Source organism: Camelina sativa, chromosome 7 (assembly GCF_030686135.1).
Source record: "Camelina sativa cultivar CO46 ecotype springtype chromosome 7, ASM3068613v1".
NCBI classification, from domain to species: Eukaryota; Viridiplantae; Streptophyta; class Magnoliopsida; order Brassicales; family Brassicaceae; genus Camelina; species Camelina sativa.
Window position 1 is genome coordinate 14,623,192 of NC_141886.1, and position 19,150 is coordinate 14,642,341.

General features: G+C 35.3%; 2 protein-coding genes and 1 pseudogene across 2 annotated transcripts; 1 reads left to right on the top strand and 2 right to left on the bottom strand.

The window, feature by feature from the left end:
• The first annotated feature begins 1,954 nt into the window (after positions 1-1,954).
• Positions 1,955-7,881, top strand: LOC104704541 (protein RRP6-like 1; annotated as a pseudogene).
• Positions 7,882-13,677: 5,796 nt separating this feature from the next.
• LOC147941203 (uncharacterized) lies at positions 13,678-13,980 on the bottom strand. The gene has a single exon (XM_087458419.1). The coding sequence runs from the start codon at positions 13,978-13,980 to the stop codon at positions 13,678-13,680; it is 303 nt and encodes a 100-aa protein (XP_087314545.1).
• A 3,938-nt stretch (positions 13,981-17,918) lies between these two features.
• On the bottom strand, positions 17,919-18,956 carry LOC147941204 (uncharacterized). The gene has a single exon (XM_087458420.1). It carries the CDS (start codon positions 18,954-18,956, stop codon positions 17,919-17,921), a length of 1,038 nt encoding a protein of 345 aa, XP_087314546.1.
• Positions 18,957-19,150: the final 194 nt, after the last annotated feature.

The window sequence follows — 19,150 nt, forward strand, 5'->3', positions numbered from 1 at the left end:
CGTATTTTTGCTGCATAATTTGTCTATCCTCTTAACATACTATCCTAACTAATATTTGAAAACTATCGGAGAATAAACTTTCTTTTTGTTTGCACCGCGTATTTTATCTACTTTCCAATATACCATCCCAATTATTTGAAAACAATTGGAAAATGACTTTTCCTCCCTTTTGTTTTCACAAATTGGAGGAGAATGAATGACAATAACAAAATTTGCCAAAGAGCATTGAAAAGCGTATATACTGTACACTATATAATATTGACGAGAAATCAAAAACGATAAATCCAACCATGTCCTGACTGATGGGTTAAATACGTGCGTATAGTTTGCAGTGTAGTAGAGAATGAATAAATGAAAGACATGGTCGGCCATTTCGTTGTCATACTCGCAAATGATCCTTTGTTAAATATTATTGTTGGCTGTCAGCAACAATATCAGTGACTTTGAAAAGTATTATACTAGTCCTATTATAACGTGTGTATTAAATTACTAACATTCGTAAAACATATTAAAATATATATAGAATTCACAAAATAGAAGTCTGTTTATCGATTTTTTTAAAAAAGTCCTGTTCTTTATCAAATTTTATGTTATAAATAATTTAATACATTAATTAGATTTTTTAATATATGAATTTTATTAATCAGATTAGGAGCCACACTATTTGCGGATTTAAATTGTCTAATAAAATTAGATCTACGAGATAAAAATGGGACAAAATAACACATGGTTAACTGATGCATCCCATAATTAAGAATATTTCCATTTATTTATATTTTAATTATTATTAATTATATGATTTATCTTTTAAAGTGTCTAGAATATTTCAGAGATTACTTAGGATTTTTATGGTTTTCTTATAAATAGACTATTTAGACCTATTGTATTATGAAGTTGATTTCTGCTTTTGAGAGAAAAGTATTCTCAAATCCTTGTTTTCAATAGATTCAGGAGATCTCAATGAATCCAAGAAGGCATTGATCTTAGATATTCTCAGTAAATAAAATTTGTATTAGCTTAGCTTCCGCTACGTCAGTTTAGTATCAAAGCTGTGTCTCTTTGATTTCTCAGTCGAAAAATGATTCTGGTGACTATGTTGATATGCATTTGCTATCTTATCCCTTGTTAACTTATTTTGGGATTTTCTTGGTATGTTCTTGATAGTATCTTGCATAATACCACATGAAACAAATATAGTTTTAGAGCTTGATTCATTACCTTTGTAACCAAAACCTTGGGGCTGATGTACCACTCTTCCAATAGTCAAAATGTGATCAAGCTTTGTTGTTCCGTGTTCCTACATCTTTACTCTTTTTCGGCCGGATTTGTTCAAGATCACAGATATATAGAAATTAACTCTTCTCCCTTGTTTTAAAGTTGATTTTCCAAGTCTTCAATATGAACGCTTAACTCCTTTTTTAAATATGCAAAATAGAGTACAAGATGACCGGGGGAGTACTACGATCTAAATATGCAAAATATATAGAGTACAAGATGACGTCTTCTTCGCATTAAGATCAACACATGTTTCTTTGTCTCCCGTTTAGACATTGTACAGGCTTAAGACTTCGTCTCATTTGGCTCAAGATCTCACTTGTGAACGTAACTCCATATATAACCTCCACCATATTTTAGTTTTCTTAATTGCCTGAATGAGGGTTTAGAGTCACTCTCAAATAGTAAATTCTCATCGAAACCTAGATTAGCAACACATGTCATCGACTAAATCAAAACAAATGCCTTTGTATATAAAGCAGATCCTACCTGAGGATAAGCTTTTGCCCCAAACCAGCTCATCTCTAAGGTTTCATCTTACACCACTTTATCTCTTTTATCTTTCGACTAAAAAGCATCTACTCTACATTTAAAATACCTAGAGGGAATCAACATGTTTAAAGATAAATCAGTAGGCATGGATCTTGGATCCTATCTTTGAATGGCGTACGTTGAAATAATGAAATCTGCTCAAAAGACAACTCAAACCGGTCTTTGCTTCTATGTGAACCAATTGATAGGTGTTGACTATGGTTTCTAGGAAGCTTAATTCATTTATAACCTTCTACCATATAAGTCGCCAACTTAACCGTCTTTTTTTTTTCTGTATAAAATGTTTAAACATATAATACTCGAAAACATATATTACGGATTTTAAAAAATAGTTGGCATCTAAGTTGATTTTCCCCTTATTGTGATTGGTCTATTATCCAAAACAAATCCCAATTTCTACTGATTTCACACAATATAGACTAGGTGCTTATCCACAAGACTAGAAGTCCTTATCATGATTAAGGTTAAAATGAATGGTACTTGATATATCATGGTTTTTGTGGTTTTTAACAATGATATAAAAAGAGTTTTTTAGAGTCTTTTGATGTGTTTTTAGGTTCTTTGCGAGTCTTTACAGGTTTTTTAGGATTTTGGCATGGATAGAGCAAAATAGAGCAATTTGGATCATTTTGGAGCATAAATCTTGAAGAATCAATTTGGACTCGGATCAAAACAAGGGCATCGATCGACACCACTTAGGAGCATCGATCGACACCCTTTTTAGCAGATGAAGAATCACAAATTTGGAAATTTTAAAAAGTTGCCCAAAGTCTTCTACAATTGCAACACAAGTTCCTGACGTGTTTTAGGATATATATATATATATATATATATATATATAGTATTTTTAGGTTTGAGAAACCCTTAAGTTTTATTCTAGCAAGTTTTATTTTTTCTGCAACCCTGTGAGTTTTTGAGAGCTTTGGACAGAGATCTGAACTGCATTGAGAGAAGAATTCATAAACTCCCTCTTTACTCTTTTAATTTCAATTGCTTATTATTCAGAAAGATGTTTTGTTTTTCATTGAATATGTCTGAGTAGTTTGCTTTTTAGGTTTAGGGTTTTTCACAGGGATTTTATGATTTATTAGATCTGTTTATTTAGGATTCATTATATTTCTAGATCTTCATCATAGGTTGTTCTTCATTATTAATCATTGATTGACCATCTAGAATTAATAACCTAGGAAAATAAATTGATATGAGAATATAACTGATTTTCCTCACAAAACCTTTTGATGAGCAAAATTACTTCTTGAAAAGAGATTTGATTTAGTGATTTTGTGAACTTATCTAAACATGTTTTTAAAGCTGATTTTTAACCTAGAATTTTACAAAGAGATTTGGATTTTCTGGTTTTATATTTAGATAATATTTGAAGTGAAAACTGATTTATTTTACAATTGTGTTTAGTGTTCTAGATATGATTTTTAATTGCTTGAATCCTATTTAATTATTGATTTAATATTTTGTAATTTCCTGAGAAATTTCCTAGACTTAGCTTTTTGATCTTCTAAATTTACAACACTTTCATTTAATATTTTCCATTTCTTTTCTTAATTTTTCATTCAACTTAATCTGTTTAGCGTAATCATAAAACTCTATAATTTATTGTGTAGTCTTGAGTCCTTGTGGAATTCGACCCCTAAGTACTGCAATGATCTCTTAATTTGAGAGAGTAGCTATAGGGTTTAATTTGAGCATATCAGTAATCTCCTAAGTAAAGACACTTACTTCTCTTGTTGCTCCGATGGCGTTTCTAAAACCCTAAGCCAAATCAACCAGAAATGAGCAAGGATCATCAAAAGTATCTTCGATTTCTCGTACGATTCCAACGAACAGAGATGTCCAAATTCTCTACAGTTCCGACGAATTCAAGAGTCCAGTTGATGAGATAACTCTGACCTTGCAGTGTGTTCTTGAGACAATCGATGATAAGAAATCGATTAGATTTGTTGACGGTGATGACTGGCTTGTCAACGTGAACGATGCGATTCTCGAGAAATTTGAGGACACCATAGATGAGTTCAAGAGGAATCTAAAGATGGAGGAGATTCAGAGAAAGTAGTTGCTGGTTCGAAACATGGCAAGGCCAAGGTTTCTTTTCATATGCCAACGATAAACAAGCCTCAAGAGGAGTATAAGATTTTGGTGAACAATGCAAATAAACCTTTCGAGCATGTTTTCTTGGAGAGGAGTGAGGATGGTTTGCGATTCATTCATCCATTGGTTAGTCTTTTAGAAATACTTTGTTTTGTTTCATTTTCGACTTCAATTTTTGCTGTTTCGGTCTAATATGTGGAGGCTGGAACTATACTCTTTGATTAATTGTTTAGGTTAGTTTTTTTTTTTTTTTTCATTGTGTTAGCATCTTCCTGCATGCTCCTGATTGTGATTTACTTTGCAGGATAAACTTTCGGTGATGGACTTTGTGGATAAAAATCATATAGAGATGAAACCTGTTAAGCCTCTCCCATTGGAAGAGACTCCATTTAAGTTTGTTGAAGAAGTGAAAGATCTAAAGGAATTAGCTGCCACATTGCAAAGTGTTGAAGAGTTTGCTGTAATTATCCTTCCTCTCATTTCCTTTTTAGTCTAATATCCAATGCGTTCTTGGAATGTGACAATATTGTTGGTGGAGGCTGTAATAAGAATGAGAATTTTGTGGAACGACGTACTATTTTCCCCTCAAAACTATCATATCGTACTAGATCTACCCCGATCTTTGACCTCGTTTTATATCTCCCACAAACTTAGTTGCTCCATCGATTTCTACCCGAATCCAGAGTTCTATTGCTATTTCTCCTTCGGAATATCAGATATTATCTATTGTTCCATGAACCTCGGTTTACACGGTTTAGTGTTGGTTTACTATATGATTAACCAACTAATAAACTCATTTAACCAGATTAAACCAAAATTCAACCCAATTACAAAACTAAACCTAGAAAACTTTAAAATAAAAAATTCCCACATCAATTTATCTTCTTCTTCTTCTCGTTTTTTTTCTTTTCATTTTAGAGAAGTGGATTCAAAACCCTGCAAACAATCATAAAAAAACAATAATCAATTACATAATCTTAGTCAATTACACATAAGCTTAGTCTCACATGTTATCTGCTCTATTTTGTTTTGTTTTCAAATCGATCACGAAATCAACGAAAGAGACAAAGTGAAATCTACCTTCCGAAGATGGTTGCATCAAACATGAAGGAAGAGGATGAGCAGCCAACGTATGGTTTCGCCACCGACGGTGTCCTCCGCTTCTGCTGAAATGATGAGTCTTAGTGTTAAATCCAGATCAAAGGACTAGATTTTTAGCTGAACCAAATGATCAATTCTTAAAAAAATTCTAAATTTGCGGATGGATCGAGAGATCCAAGGGATTGTTGTTGTTCTTGAGTGAATAATTTAGGGAGGTGAAAGTGGGTAATGAGATGATGATGATGATGATGGGTCGGGGTTGGCCAAGAAGCTCCACTCATGAACATAAATCTTTGTGATTGTCTTTGATCCGTTTGTAGAGAGATCAATATGCACTCGATCCAGAAAAAAAAATCCAGAAATTGTGTATCTGCAGATTCAAGAGCTCCTTCATGGAGAATACAATGCATTTTACTCTCTGAAACAATTTAGTGTTCTTTACCTTAAAACTGTTTATGATTTGTTCTTCTGGTTTAGGGTTTTTACAAAACAAATTTGGGAATTTTTCGATTTAGAAGTGAAGAACATGATGGGTCGGGTTATATATCTTAGTCGGGTTATATATAAATTGGTTTCATACCGTTTTCTGTGGATTTATATCGGGTTTAGCTTCAAAACCGTCTAAACCCAGATTGATTGGGACATAGCAATAAAACTATAAATTCGGGTAGAAATTGATGGAGCACTTAAGTTTATGGGAGATATAGAACGAGGTCAAAGATCGGAGTGGATCTGGTAAGATATGATAGTTCCAAGGGAGAAATAGGACGTTGTCCGAATTTTGTGTATATATGCTCTCCCCAGTATTCGTTTATGAGTTAGTGACGGTGGTGTCTCTTTCCATATTTATTGTTATATCTTGTTTATTTTTCTCGCTAAGTTTACTGTCTTTTATTCCTTTTGTAGGTTGATCTGGAGCATAATCAGTATAGATCTTTTCAAGGATTAACATGCTTGATGCAAATCTCTACCAGGACCGAGGATTATAATGTTGATACATTCAAGCTTTGGGATCACATTGGTCCTTTATCTAAGGGAACTCTTCAAAGGCCCTAAAAAGAAAAAGGTTTTCTCTAAAACTCGCATAACTCTTTTCTATAATTCCTAGAATATAAGTAAAGCAATATGATAACATTTAATTTGACTAGGTAATGCATGGAGTAGATTCGGATATTATTTGGCTTCATCGGGACTTCGGCATTTATGTCTGCATCTTTTTGACACAGGACAGGTTTGATTTCTAGTTATTATGTTTTCACAAAGCCATGTTTCTTGTAGGCGCAGGAGATCACCTTAACACAACACATTTTGGTAATGAAGAAGAAATAAGAGAATTTATTAAATATAATGAAACTCTTTCTTTGTTTTTGTGTATGCTTTAGATGGTAGAAACGATAGATTTAGTTTGAAGGCTTTTATGCTCTAAAGTATTCTTAAAATCTTAAGAAGTACATTTTGTTTTCTGTCAGGCTGCAAGGGTTCTAAAGCTGGAGAGAAAGAGTCTCGAGTTTCTTCTGAATCATTATTGTGGAGTTGATACAAACAAAGAGTGCATAACAATCCCATCTCGATTAAATTTTATTCTTTGTGTGCATTATCATCCTCTCGCTCTTCGTTCAATTTCTGTTTGTTACTTGGCTGCAGGTACCAAAATGCAGACTGGAGAATACGACCCCTTCCGGATGTAATGACAAGGTTAGTATATTCTCTGTCTAGTCTCTTTCATTATTTTTTTTGCATTAATTGATCTCAGCTCACACATTTGCATGTGATGGCAGATATGCTAGAGAAGATACCCATTATCTTTTGTACATTTATGATGTAATGCAAATAGATTTGCACATAAAGGCAAAGGAGAATGAGCAATCCGACTCTCCTCTGATAGAGGTAACAATCTTAAATGTTTTTCCTTTCTTAGATTTTGATTCAAGAGTGACTGATTGAGTATAGAGGATACTATAAACAAACACCTAACCTTATTTAAAACATACAAGATTCCTCCCAAAATAAGGGGCGTGACTCTTGTTCCCTTTGCTTTCACCCAATAGTTTTAACTAAACAGAAACTTAACATACCATTATGCTCTTCGAAGAGCTTATTAACAGAAATCTTATGCATGGCTTATTAAACATAAATTTATTCTTCATTCTCGATCGGTCTGTGTAATAAGTTATTACATGGTTGTTGGCGCATGAAGATCAGACATCAATTCATTTATATCTATAATTTTAGGTATTCTGTTATGTTCATGGTCGTCTTCAAATTTTTGAGAATCATATTGACGAAGGTACCTATGCTAACAGGTTTACAAACGCAGTTATGATGTGTGCATGCAACTATATGAGAAAGTGCTTTTGACTGGGGATTCATATCTTCAAATTAATGGGTTTGTTTCTTATTGTCCCCCTCATGAAAGAAAATATTTGCTTTAGTTTTATTTGTTTCCTGGAGTACATTTTCTTTGTTCGGTCAATTGCTTTCTTGCTTTTATATGGAAGAGCAGTACCCTATTAGATTTTAAATCCTTATGCATGGCCTATTAACTAAAACTAATCTGTCATTGTGTTTCCATTTTGGTATTTGTTAGGGTTCAGACAGGTCGTCTCAATGCAGTTCAACTTTCCATTGTTGCGGTATGTTTGCAATTCATGATCCAAGAAGTTCATCTGCCTTTCCATATTACCATATGAAGCTTACTTAGTAGTTGTTGACTTCCAGGGGCTTTGTGAATGGCGGGATCATATTGCACATGCAGACGATGAGAGCACCGGTTATGTATTGCCAAATATAACTCTTTTTGACCATAGGGGTGTCGGTCGACACCAACAATTTTTGGTTCAGTCGGTTTAGTTTAAATCGTCGGTTTGAAGTGGTTTAAATCGTTGGTTTGAAGGTCCCTGAAAGTGTCTGAGAGTTCCTGGAGGTTCTCTTGAAGGTTTCTAGGCCTATTTTGGTGTGTTTTGAGCGTTGGAAGGGAGATCTGAACGTGGAGTGAAATTTGGAGGTGGCTAGAAGGCTTGGCTCTTGCTGTTCTTTGTTTTATTCTTTCTAAATTAAGGTGTGTACATGACCATGACTTATCTGAGCATGTGATCTCTGAGTTTTATGTGTTTCTCTGTGATACGCCCAAATTCGAGGATCACTCAGCCGGATTAGAAAGGATAGAAACTCGCCAAGGTGAAAGGTGCAACAAGGGAGATTTAATGGATTGAGGGGTCGCACAACAGTTGCGGAAGGCTGCTGATATTCCCAACTCCAATGGCTGATAGATATGACTCACTAGCCCAGCAAGAGGAGATTGTTGGTTGGATATTACACACCAAGAAACAAGGAAATGTTCTAGACAAAGAACAAAGAGATAGACTCATAAAATGAAAAGGAAATTGATTGATGATTCTCAAATGAGATTACATGAGTTTATATAGGGATAAGAAACTTGGTAACAAAGCCAAGTATTAATTGTTCTTGAAACTAAAGATAATAAAGATAGTACGTTAAATGAAGATTCAACCCTTGGTGCATGTTTCTCTTCCCAAGGTGATTTGAACGCTATTTTCGTCACCCTCTTTTGACCACAAAATAAAATGATTATTTTGGGCTTTCTTGGACTTGAATTAGGCTCGAAATGGACTGGACTTGGTAGACAACATCCCCAATAGAATTTTCTATGCGCTCCTTTCCCATAATCTCTTGAACTAGCCCAATAAGTGCATCCTTGAACTTCTCTCTCTTTCACTCCTTGGTCCAATTTTGCTGATGAGAAGCAACATGGGCTGTATCATTTCTTCACTTTTGGCTTAGTAGAAACAACACCTGGTTGCCATACATAATTCTGGAAGCTCTTAAACCAGTTAGACCTAAAGCTAACAACTAGATTAACCTCCTTTGGCAAAATGGAATGTATCGCAAATGGTTGTTTGGCTGGAAGAATTGATCTTCAACTTTGTTCTTGTTGAACAAGGCTCAATGATCTTCTTGGATGGTCTCATGATCATATCATACCCCTCCTCTTGAAAATGTTTCGTCCTTGAAACTGTACGGCCATGGATTGGAGAGTGTTGAAGTGATTCTGGTGGCTTCTCTTTGAGAGAATATATGAGTCCATATTGCATACCATGAAGCATAAATGCACCCCTTTCCGTGAGACCTTTCTTTTTTCCTTCAAGATCCAAAACTTGCTCCGTCTTAATTGACCAGAAGTGTACCGTTGACTTTTCTCTCTTTGTTGGTGCATTAGGTGAATCCTCCATACTGCCAAGGTTGTTGATGAGCATGCCTTCCTTTGCAGCTTCCTCACTATGATATTTTCTGATCTCTTTCTGCTTTGGTTCCTCGACTTCCGTTTTCTCACTCGGTGAATTTGTTATTTTCAATAGATTATCCTGAATTAGCAACTCCTTGTGCTCCTTTGGTGATGGTAACGATACAAAAACAGCTCTCTCTTCCTTAGAAACAAGAGACATCGTTTCTTGTTGGTAACTTGGCGTGACAGTAGACGCTCCATCAGTTGGTCTAGAAGTTCTCCTTAGAATATGATTTGAACCACGATGGTGATGGTGGGGAACAAATCACTTCCTCAACATAGACTTCAATTCTGCCCAAGTCTCAATGGGATGTTCTCCATTTCTCCTCCTGATTATCACCAACAGATCCCACCAAGTAATAGCATAATCACAAAATCCAATGGCTGAAAATCGTACCTTCTTCATCTCGCAATAGTTTTGACAACTAAAAACCCACTCAATCTTTTTCTCCTACTCAAGATATGCATCTGGGTCGTTCTTGCCTTGAAAGGTAGGAATCTTCAACTTCAAAATACCCATGTTATCACCCACTCTACCTCTTGCTTCTCTAGCACTTCTTGGTCTCATGTGGCTTCCTCTTGAGGATTGACTACTGTAATAATCATCAGCCCTTGCTACTCTAGGTTGATCTCTTTCTCTTCTATGATGCAACATTTGTGGTCGTCTTGGTTGTGCTTCCGCTTGAACTTCATCCAACATCTTGTAGATGACATCCATCTCAACCCTCCACGACCTTCGCATCTCTCCTATAAGTGCTTGAAATTGTAGATTTGGAATCCCAAGCACTTCGTCTTCGATGATCCCACAATCTCGACGATCATTATACATTTTTTTTTTGTTTTTTTTTTCTCTTTCTTTTTTTTTCTCCTTTTTTTTGTTTTTTTTTTTTTTGTTTTTTTTGTTTTTTTTGTTTCTATATTTTTGTTTTTTTTCTTTTTTTTTTTCTGTTTTTTTTTTGTTTTGAAAGAAGATGAATAGATAGAAGATGAAAGAAAGAAAAAGATAGAAGATGAAAAAATAGATAGATGAGAAGATGAACAGACAAGTATCGGTTGAGTGGCTTTGATACCACTTGATGTGATCCAATAGCTCTGATACCACTTGATACGCTCAAATTCGAGGATCACTCAGCCGGATTAGAAAAGATAGAAACTCGCCAAGGTGCAAGGTGCAACAAGGGAGATTTAATGGATTAAGGAGTCGCACAGCAGTTGCAGAAGGCTGCTAATATTCTCAACTCCAATGGCTGACAGATATGACTCACTAGTCCAGCTAGAGGAGGCTGTTGCTTGGATATTACACACCAAAAAACAAGGAAATATTCTAGACAAAGAACAAAGAGATAGACTCATAAAATGAAAAGGAAATTGATTGATGATTCTCAAATGAGATTACATGAGTTTATATAGGAATAAAAAAAACTTGGTAACAAAGCCAAATATTAATTGTTCTTTAAACTAAAAGATAATAAAGATAGTACGTTGAATAAAGATTCAACCCTTAGTGCATGTTTCTCTTACCAAGGTGTCTTTCCCAAGGTGATTTGAACTCTATTTTCGTCACCCTCTTTTGACCACAAAATAAAGTGATTATTTTGGGCTTTCTTGGACTTGAACTAGGCTCAAAATGGACTGGACTTGGTAGACAACATCCCCAATAGAATTTCCTATGCTCCCCTTTCCCGTAATCTCTTGAACTAGCCCAATAAGTGCATCCTTGAACTTCTCTCTCTTTCACTCCTTGGTCCAATTTTGCTAATGAGAAACAACATGGGCTGTATCATTTCTTCATTTTTGGCTTAGTAGAAACAACACCTGGTTGCCATACATAATTCAGGAAGCTCTTAAACCAGTTGGACCTAAAGTTAACAACTAGATTAACCTCCTTTGGCAAAATGGAATGTATCACAAATGGTTGTTTGGCTGGAAGAATTGATCTTCAACTTTTTCGTGTTGAACAAGGCTCAATGATCTTCTTGGATGGTCTCATGATCATATCACTCCGTGATTTGGTAGATTGATTCATTGCTTGTTGTGTTTTTTTTATGTGATTCCTATGGCCTTGTTTGGCTGCATTGACGTTCCTGAACAAGTGGTGGCTTTGGAAGACGAGTTGCGATCGATGACGGCGCGTGGAATCAATGCTAGGGCATCGATATCAATCAACACCATGAGGGTGTCGGTCGACACCAATCGTAATGGTTCGCAAGTGACACTGGAGAACTGTGTCAGTCGACACAATGCGAGTGTTGGTCGAGACAAAGGCGAGTGACGGTCAACACAAGGCGAGTGTCAGTCAACACCATTTCTCAGCAGGCGGCTGACGCACTTTTGTTGTTTTGCTTGACTATGACTTGCTTGTGTGTATAGCCTAGTAGATGGGAGAGTTGCCTCACTAAGTATTTTTGATAGTACTTACGCATCTCAATTGTTATTTGTGGTGCAGATATGTGACGTGGAATCATTGCAATGAGGAGGAGGATGATCTAATGGGTCTGGTCATTTTTGATGTGTCGCTCGACATAGGGTTTGCATCGATCGATGCTCTACACCAATTTTGATCTACGAGTTCGATTCTTTGGCAGAGCTCTTCTCCTAAATGCTCCAAATCACTCCTAAATTCTCCATTCCATGCCAAATAGCTCATAATCCTAAAAAGACAAAAAAGACCCTAAAAATCAAATGAAAAAACTCTAAAAGCACACTTATACCATGGTTAAAAACTGTAAAACCATGATATATCAACTTCCCCCAAACTTAGTTTTTGCTTGCTCTTAAGCAAAACAATAGCTTCACATGTGAAAGAGATTTGAAAACGTGGGAACTTTCTCAACCGCAGGTAACTATTTTTCGCACTTTTCATCGCCTTGACCATCAGAACTTTATATACTATGTCAATGAGACGCATCAACATACCTTACTCAAATCCCACAATCCTTTGGAATCTCTGGTCTTACCATTGTTATCTCATTACATAAATTTAAACAAATAAAGGCGAGTTTTTACCACAGGAATATTGATCAGTGGCATATGAACTTTCTTCTTCCCAAGAAATTCTTCATACATCTACTTTCCTCTCCCTTTTCTCATTTTCAAGAGGTTGATTTACCCCTAATTTTGTGGGGTATCACTTTTTTTTATCAATCCCTTGCTCTGCTTTTTTTCTTTTTGCAATGCAGGTTTCCATGAGATTCGAAGTATGCAATATTACAAATGCAAAGTTTGACGGATGTAAACTCACACCGGTATGCGATAAAAAAATGCATGTCTATGGGATACACCGGTGTGTCGAATATACAGTTTTGGCGGTGTTTGTTGTTGTGAACTCAGTGCTAAACCTCCTTACTAATTCATTCTATATATGTACTTATAGTCTCTCAATTACATATGAATAAAAATATTTTTTTAAAGTATGGTTCTTGGTATGCAATCTACATTGAATCATAACATAAAAAAAGAAAAATTCTTCTTTTCCTATACATCATATAATTTCTTTAGTTATTTTCTCATTCAACGAAAAAAGCAACTAGCTGAGTTATACACATAATAAATTTGTGTTTGTTTCAGTAATTTTATGTTAAAAGATTAAATTGGTTATTTTTTACTTCAATTTTTGCTGATGTTTTTATTTATCACCAAAATATCAACAAGTACAAACTGGTTTATAATGTAAAGATGTAAACACATGTTGTGATTAATTATAATTCGGCAAGAAAAAGAATGGTGTTAGCTTCATTGGAAAATTGGAGAACGAAGAGATGTCTAATTGAGATGTATCATCATAATTAATTAAGCGCCTAGCTAAGGTTGCATATGATTGTAAAGAAAATGCGTCTTTCTCGACCCCGACAATCTGTGTGATGTTGTGAATTAAAACTACAAAACACTTATATGTGTTTTGTAATATCTTGTAAAAGAGAACAAGAACTAACAAAGAGAGAGAAAGAGAGAGAAAGAGAGACATGAGAATGAGAGTGAGAGATTAGGGAACTCTTTTTTTTTTATCAAAGACAACTTTTTTTATATCATACTCTTCTTACAACAACTCCTTATTTATAGTGAGCAATAAAAGACATGAGTTACACATTTATACACTTGGTAATGACAAGTGTTGTGTTAATGTAATACTACATGGACAAGTGTAATGACATGTATCTTGTGATGGAATAATCACACATGTGTTTAACAATACTTCCCCTTGATTATCCATCACCATTGACGAGTTACGTACTACCTCATTGAAAACCTTGTCGCGGAAAAACCCATTGGGATAAAAACCATGACAAGGGAAAAAGAGTATAGTAACGTAATCTCCCCCTCGAAAAGATATGAATAATCTTTCTTCACAAATCTCGTAGACGACGCATTCCAATACTGTGAATATGCTTTCTGAATGTGGTAGTCGGAAGCGCCTTTGTGAATAGATCTGCTGCATTGTCACTTGAGCGGATATGTTGAATATCAACTTCCTTCTTTTGCTCGAGTTCTTGAGTGTAGGAGAAAAATCTTGGAGGTATATGCTTTATTATGTCGCTTTTGATGTAACCTTCTTTGATTTGGGCGACACAAGCAGCATTGTCTTCAAATAATGTTGTTGGCTCTTTTCTGATGACTATTCCACTCGATTCTTGTATATGGTTAGTCATTGATCTGAGCCATACACATTCCCTCGATGCTTCATGAAGAAAAATTATTTCTGCATGATTTGAGGAAGTGGCGACCAAAGTCTGTTTCTGTGAGCGCCATGAGATTGCAGTTCCTCCAATTGTGAAAACATATCCAGTTTGGGATTGGGATTTATGTGGATCTGATAAATATCCTGCATCTGCAAAACCAACAAGACCAACCGAAGAGTTTCTAGGATAGAATAATCCCAAGTCAATCGTACCTTGAAGATAACGGAAAATATGTTTTATCCCATTCCAATGCAATATCTGCAAGTAGTAGATGAGTTGTATCTTGCAAGTAGATTGGTAGCGAATGCAATATCTGGTCTAGTGCAATTTGCAAGATACATGAGTCCACCGATAGCACTCATATAAGGTACTTTGGGACCAAGTATTTTCTCGTTATTTTCACAAGGTCTGAATGGATCACTATCGACATTCAGAGATCTATTGACCATTGGAGTACTCAAAGGAGTCGCTTTGTCCATGTTAAAGCGCTTTAAAATCTTTTTCGTATAATTTGATTGATGCACAAATATTCCATATTAGAAATACTCTATTTGAAGCCCGAGACAGAATTTAGTCTTTTCAAGATCTTTCATTTCAAATTCTTCCTTCATATGAGTTCTTGCATCATCAATCTCCTTTTGAGTTCCAATTATATTTAGATCATCAACATATACAGCAATAATCACAAATCCCGATGGAGATTTCTTTATAAAGACGCATGGACATATTTTATTATTAACATACCCTTTCTTCAATATGTATTCGCTTAAGCGGTTATACCACATGCGCCCATATTGTTTTAATCCGTAAAGTGATCGCTGTAATTTGATCGCACAAATTTCATTAGACTTAGAGTCTAATGCCTCAGGAATCTTAAATCCTTCTGGGATTTTCATGTATATATCATTATTCAATGATCCATATAAATATGCTGTCACTACATCCATAAGGTACATTTCTAAATTCTTAGAAGCTGTTAGACTCATTAAGTACCTGAATGTAATTGCATCTATGACTAGAGAATATGTTTCTTCATAATCAACTCCAGGGCTTTGAGAAAAACCTTGTGCAACAAGTCGGGCTTTATATCTTGTGATTTCATCTTTCTCATTTCTTTTTCGCACAAATACCCACTTGCAACCAACAGGTTTTACATCTTTAGATGCAGTGACAAGAGGTCCAAAGACATTTCTTTTATTGAGGGAGAGCAACTCAAGTTGCATAGCCTTTTTCCATTTCTCCCAATCAGGCCTATGTTGGCATTCTGATACGGATCTTGGATCTGGATCATCTTTTTCATGATCGATCTCTTTAGATACAGAAAAAGAGAATATTCCATTATCATCATTGATTTCATCTCTATACCATAACATTCCATTTTGGGCATAGTTAATAGAAACCTCATATTTTTCGGTATCATCCTGAGGACTTTTCTCTTTATTTGGTTCTTCTTGAACCTTTTCATCTCCTATTTTCTTTTTCTTTCGGGGATTTTTATCTTTAGAGCCCATTGGCCTCCCCCTTTTCAATTGAACCTTAGGTTCATTAGATTTGCTTCCATCAAGTTCCTCTCTAGGAATTTCAACTTTTTATGGTGCATTTGCAGCGGGGATATATGACTTTGTCACCCTTTTTGTATCTATGAACGCATCTGGTAATTGATTTGCCAAACCTTGTAAATGTACAATTCTCTGAACTTCCAGTTCACGTTGATTTGTAGGGGGATCAAAATATAATAAAGATGGTGTATACCATGTAATATCTTTTGGTACTTGTTTAATTCCTCCCCCTAACGCTGGAAATTCATCTTCATTAAAATGGCAATCGGCAAAATATGCCGTAAACATATCACCGGTTTGTGGTTCAAGATATCGAATTATACTCGGTGATGCATAATCGACATATATGTCCAATCTCCTTTGTGGCCCCATTTTTGTTCTTTGCGGTGGGGCTATAGGAACATAAACCGCACATCCAAAAATACGGAGATAAGATATGTTTGGCTCTTGGCCAGATGCTAATTGTAAAGGGGAATTTTGATTATATGAGCTTGGTCGTATTTGGACCAATGCCGCAGCATGCAATATAGCATGACCCCATATAGAAATTTGGGAGCTTTGTTCTCAATATTAACGGTCTAGCAATGAGTTGTAGCCGTTTAATTAAAGATTCAGCCATGCCATTTTGTGTATGAACATGAGGAACCTGATGCTCCACATCGATTAATATTGACATACAATAGTCATTGAAAGCTTGTGAAGTGAATTCACCAGCGTTATCAAGTCTGACTTTCTTTATGGCATAATTAGGGAATTGAACTTTCAACCTGATTATTTGGGCAATGAATTTTCCGAAGGCCGTGTTTTGTGTTGTCAGTAGACACACATTTGACCATCTACTAGATGCGTCAATCATTACCATAAAATAACGAAACGGCCCGCATGAAGGGTGGATAGGTCCACATATAGCACCATGTATTCTCTCTAAGAACAATGGTGATTCATTCCCAATTTTGGCTGGCGATGGCCGAATTATGAGTTTTCCTTGAGAACATGCATCACATGAAAACTCATCATATCTAAAAATCTTTTGGTTCTTTAATGGATGGCCGTTAGAATTTTGCACAATTTTTCGCATCATGACTGAACCAGGATGTCCAAGTCTTTCATGCCATATCTTAGATGTACAAGTAAACTTAGAGTTTACTGTAACATAAGATGCAAAATTATTTATTCTTGTGCAATACAATTCAGAGGATAACATTGGCAATTCTTCCAATATATGTTTCCCCTCAGATGTTATGCAAAGATATTCAATGCCATTCTTATTCATAGTCTCTATATGATATCCATTTCTTCGGATATCTCTGAAACTAATCAAGTTTCTATGAGACTTAGGGCAATATAATGCATCAATTTCAAATTTTTTTCCCCTTGGCATTGAAAAATTGGTTTTTCCAGAGCCTATAATAATTTTTGCATTACCACATATAGTACTCACGCTTCTAGCGGAGTCTTCTATTTTGAGAGAGGAGAAATATTTTTTTCTCTTTAACTATTTAGTGCGTTGTAGCACTGTCCGCTAGACAAATATCTCCATCCTCAATCTCAAAATTTGACATATTCTGAGATAAAAATATTTATAAAAATAAACATTAATAACACAACATAAAGTCTTACAAAAAGGTTTATTATATATTACAATAAAACTATTATCCAAAAAGATATATATTAAAACATAAAATACATATCAAACTATGACAAAGCATATTATGGCATATGGACCTTATTCGCATGATTTTCCGTTTTCATTATCAACGAGAAAATCTGCTATATCAAGATGGGGTTCATCGTTTAGGACATGGAAACAAGGTCCAGCTTCATCAGAGATGAGGTTGGTCTCAACATCCCTTTCTTTTGCCTGTTGAGATGCTTGATACAGATCGGCCAAATGTTTTGGAATACGACAGGTTTGATACCAATGTCCTTTCATGCCGCATCTGTAACAAGTACTTTCACCTTGTTTCTTTATAACGCGACCAACATTATTGATTTGAAGATGCTTGTTGATTTTTCTAGCATTGAAGTCATTAGGAGAGAAACCTTGTTGAAGTCATTTGAAGACGCTTCTAGCGGAGTCTTCTATTTTGAGACAGGAGAAATACTTTTTCTCTTTAATTATTTAGTGCGTTGTAGCACTGTCTGCTAGACAAATATCTCCATCCTCAATCTCAAAATTTGACATATTCTGAGATAAAAATATTTATAAAAATAAACATTAATAACATAACATAAAGTCTTACAAAAAGGTTTATTATATATTACAATAAAACTATTATCCAAAAAGATATATATTAAAACATAAAATACATATCAAACTATGACAAAGCATATTATGGCATATGGACCTTAATCGCATGATTTTCCGTTTTCATTATCAACGAGAAAATCTGCTATATCAAGATGGGGTTCATCGTTTAGGCCATGGAAAGAAGGTCCAGCTTCATCAGAGATGAGGTTGGTCTCAACATCTCTTTCTTTTGCCTGTTGAGATGCTTGATACAGATCGGCCAAATGTTTTGGAATACGACAGGTTTGATACCAATGTCCTTTCATGCCGCATCTGTAACAAGTACTTTCACCTTGTTTCTTTATAACGCGACCAACATTATTGATTTGAAGATGCTTGTTGATTTTTCTATCGTTGAAGTCATTAGGAGAGAAACCTCTTCCTTTTCCTCGTTCGCGACCTTCTCCACGACCTCTTCCACGACCATGACCATGGCCTCGACCGCGTCCGTGTCCACGTCCTCGTCCTTGCCAATTATTATAGCTGAATGTAGCAACATTCACTTCTGAAAGTGGAGCTGATCCAGTTGGACGGGTTTGATGATTTATCATCACGAGCTCATTATTTTGTTCAGCAACATGCATAACTTGCATCAATTCAGAATATCGAGTATACCCTCTTTCTCGATATTGTTGTTGCAGGAGTACATTTGAAGGATGGAAAGTTTGGAATGTTTTCTCGATCATATCATAATCGGAAACTTCTTCTCCGCAGAGAGCCATCCTTGAAGTGATTCCGAACAAAGCGGAATTGTACTCACTTACACTTTTGTAATCCTGAAACCGCAGGTTTAGCCATTCATGTTTGGCTTTTGGTAAGATCACATACTTTTGGTGATCAAACCTATCCTTGAGCGCGATCCAGAGATCTGCAGGATTTTCTCTCGTGATGTATTCATTTTTTAAACCATCGTGGAGATGGTGACGCAAGAACATCATGGTTCTTGCTTTTTCCTCTTCTAACCCCATTTCTGACGGATCAATGGTTTTGAGAAGCCCATTCCCTTTCAGATAGAATTTTACATCTAATGCCCATGTCATATAATTTTTCCTAGAGACATCAAGGGCGGCGAATTCAAGCTTTGCCAAGTTTGACATGATTACTATTTAAATAATAAAACAATTTGTTAAATATAAAATTTTATGAAATAATTTTGTAAAAACTTGTTTTAGCAATAAATATAAACTATAAAAAAAAATTATAAGTTATATAATATATTCATAAATTAAAACCATCATTTTAGGAGGCATAACCTTCCATATGATTTAAAATATATAGATCTGAACATATG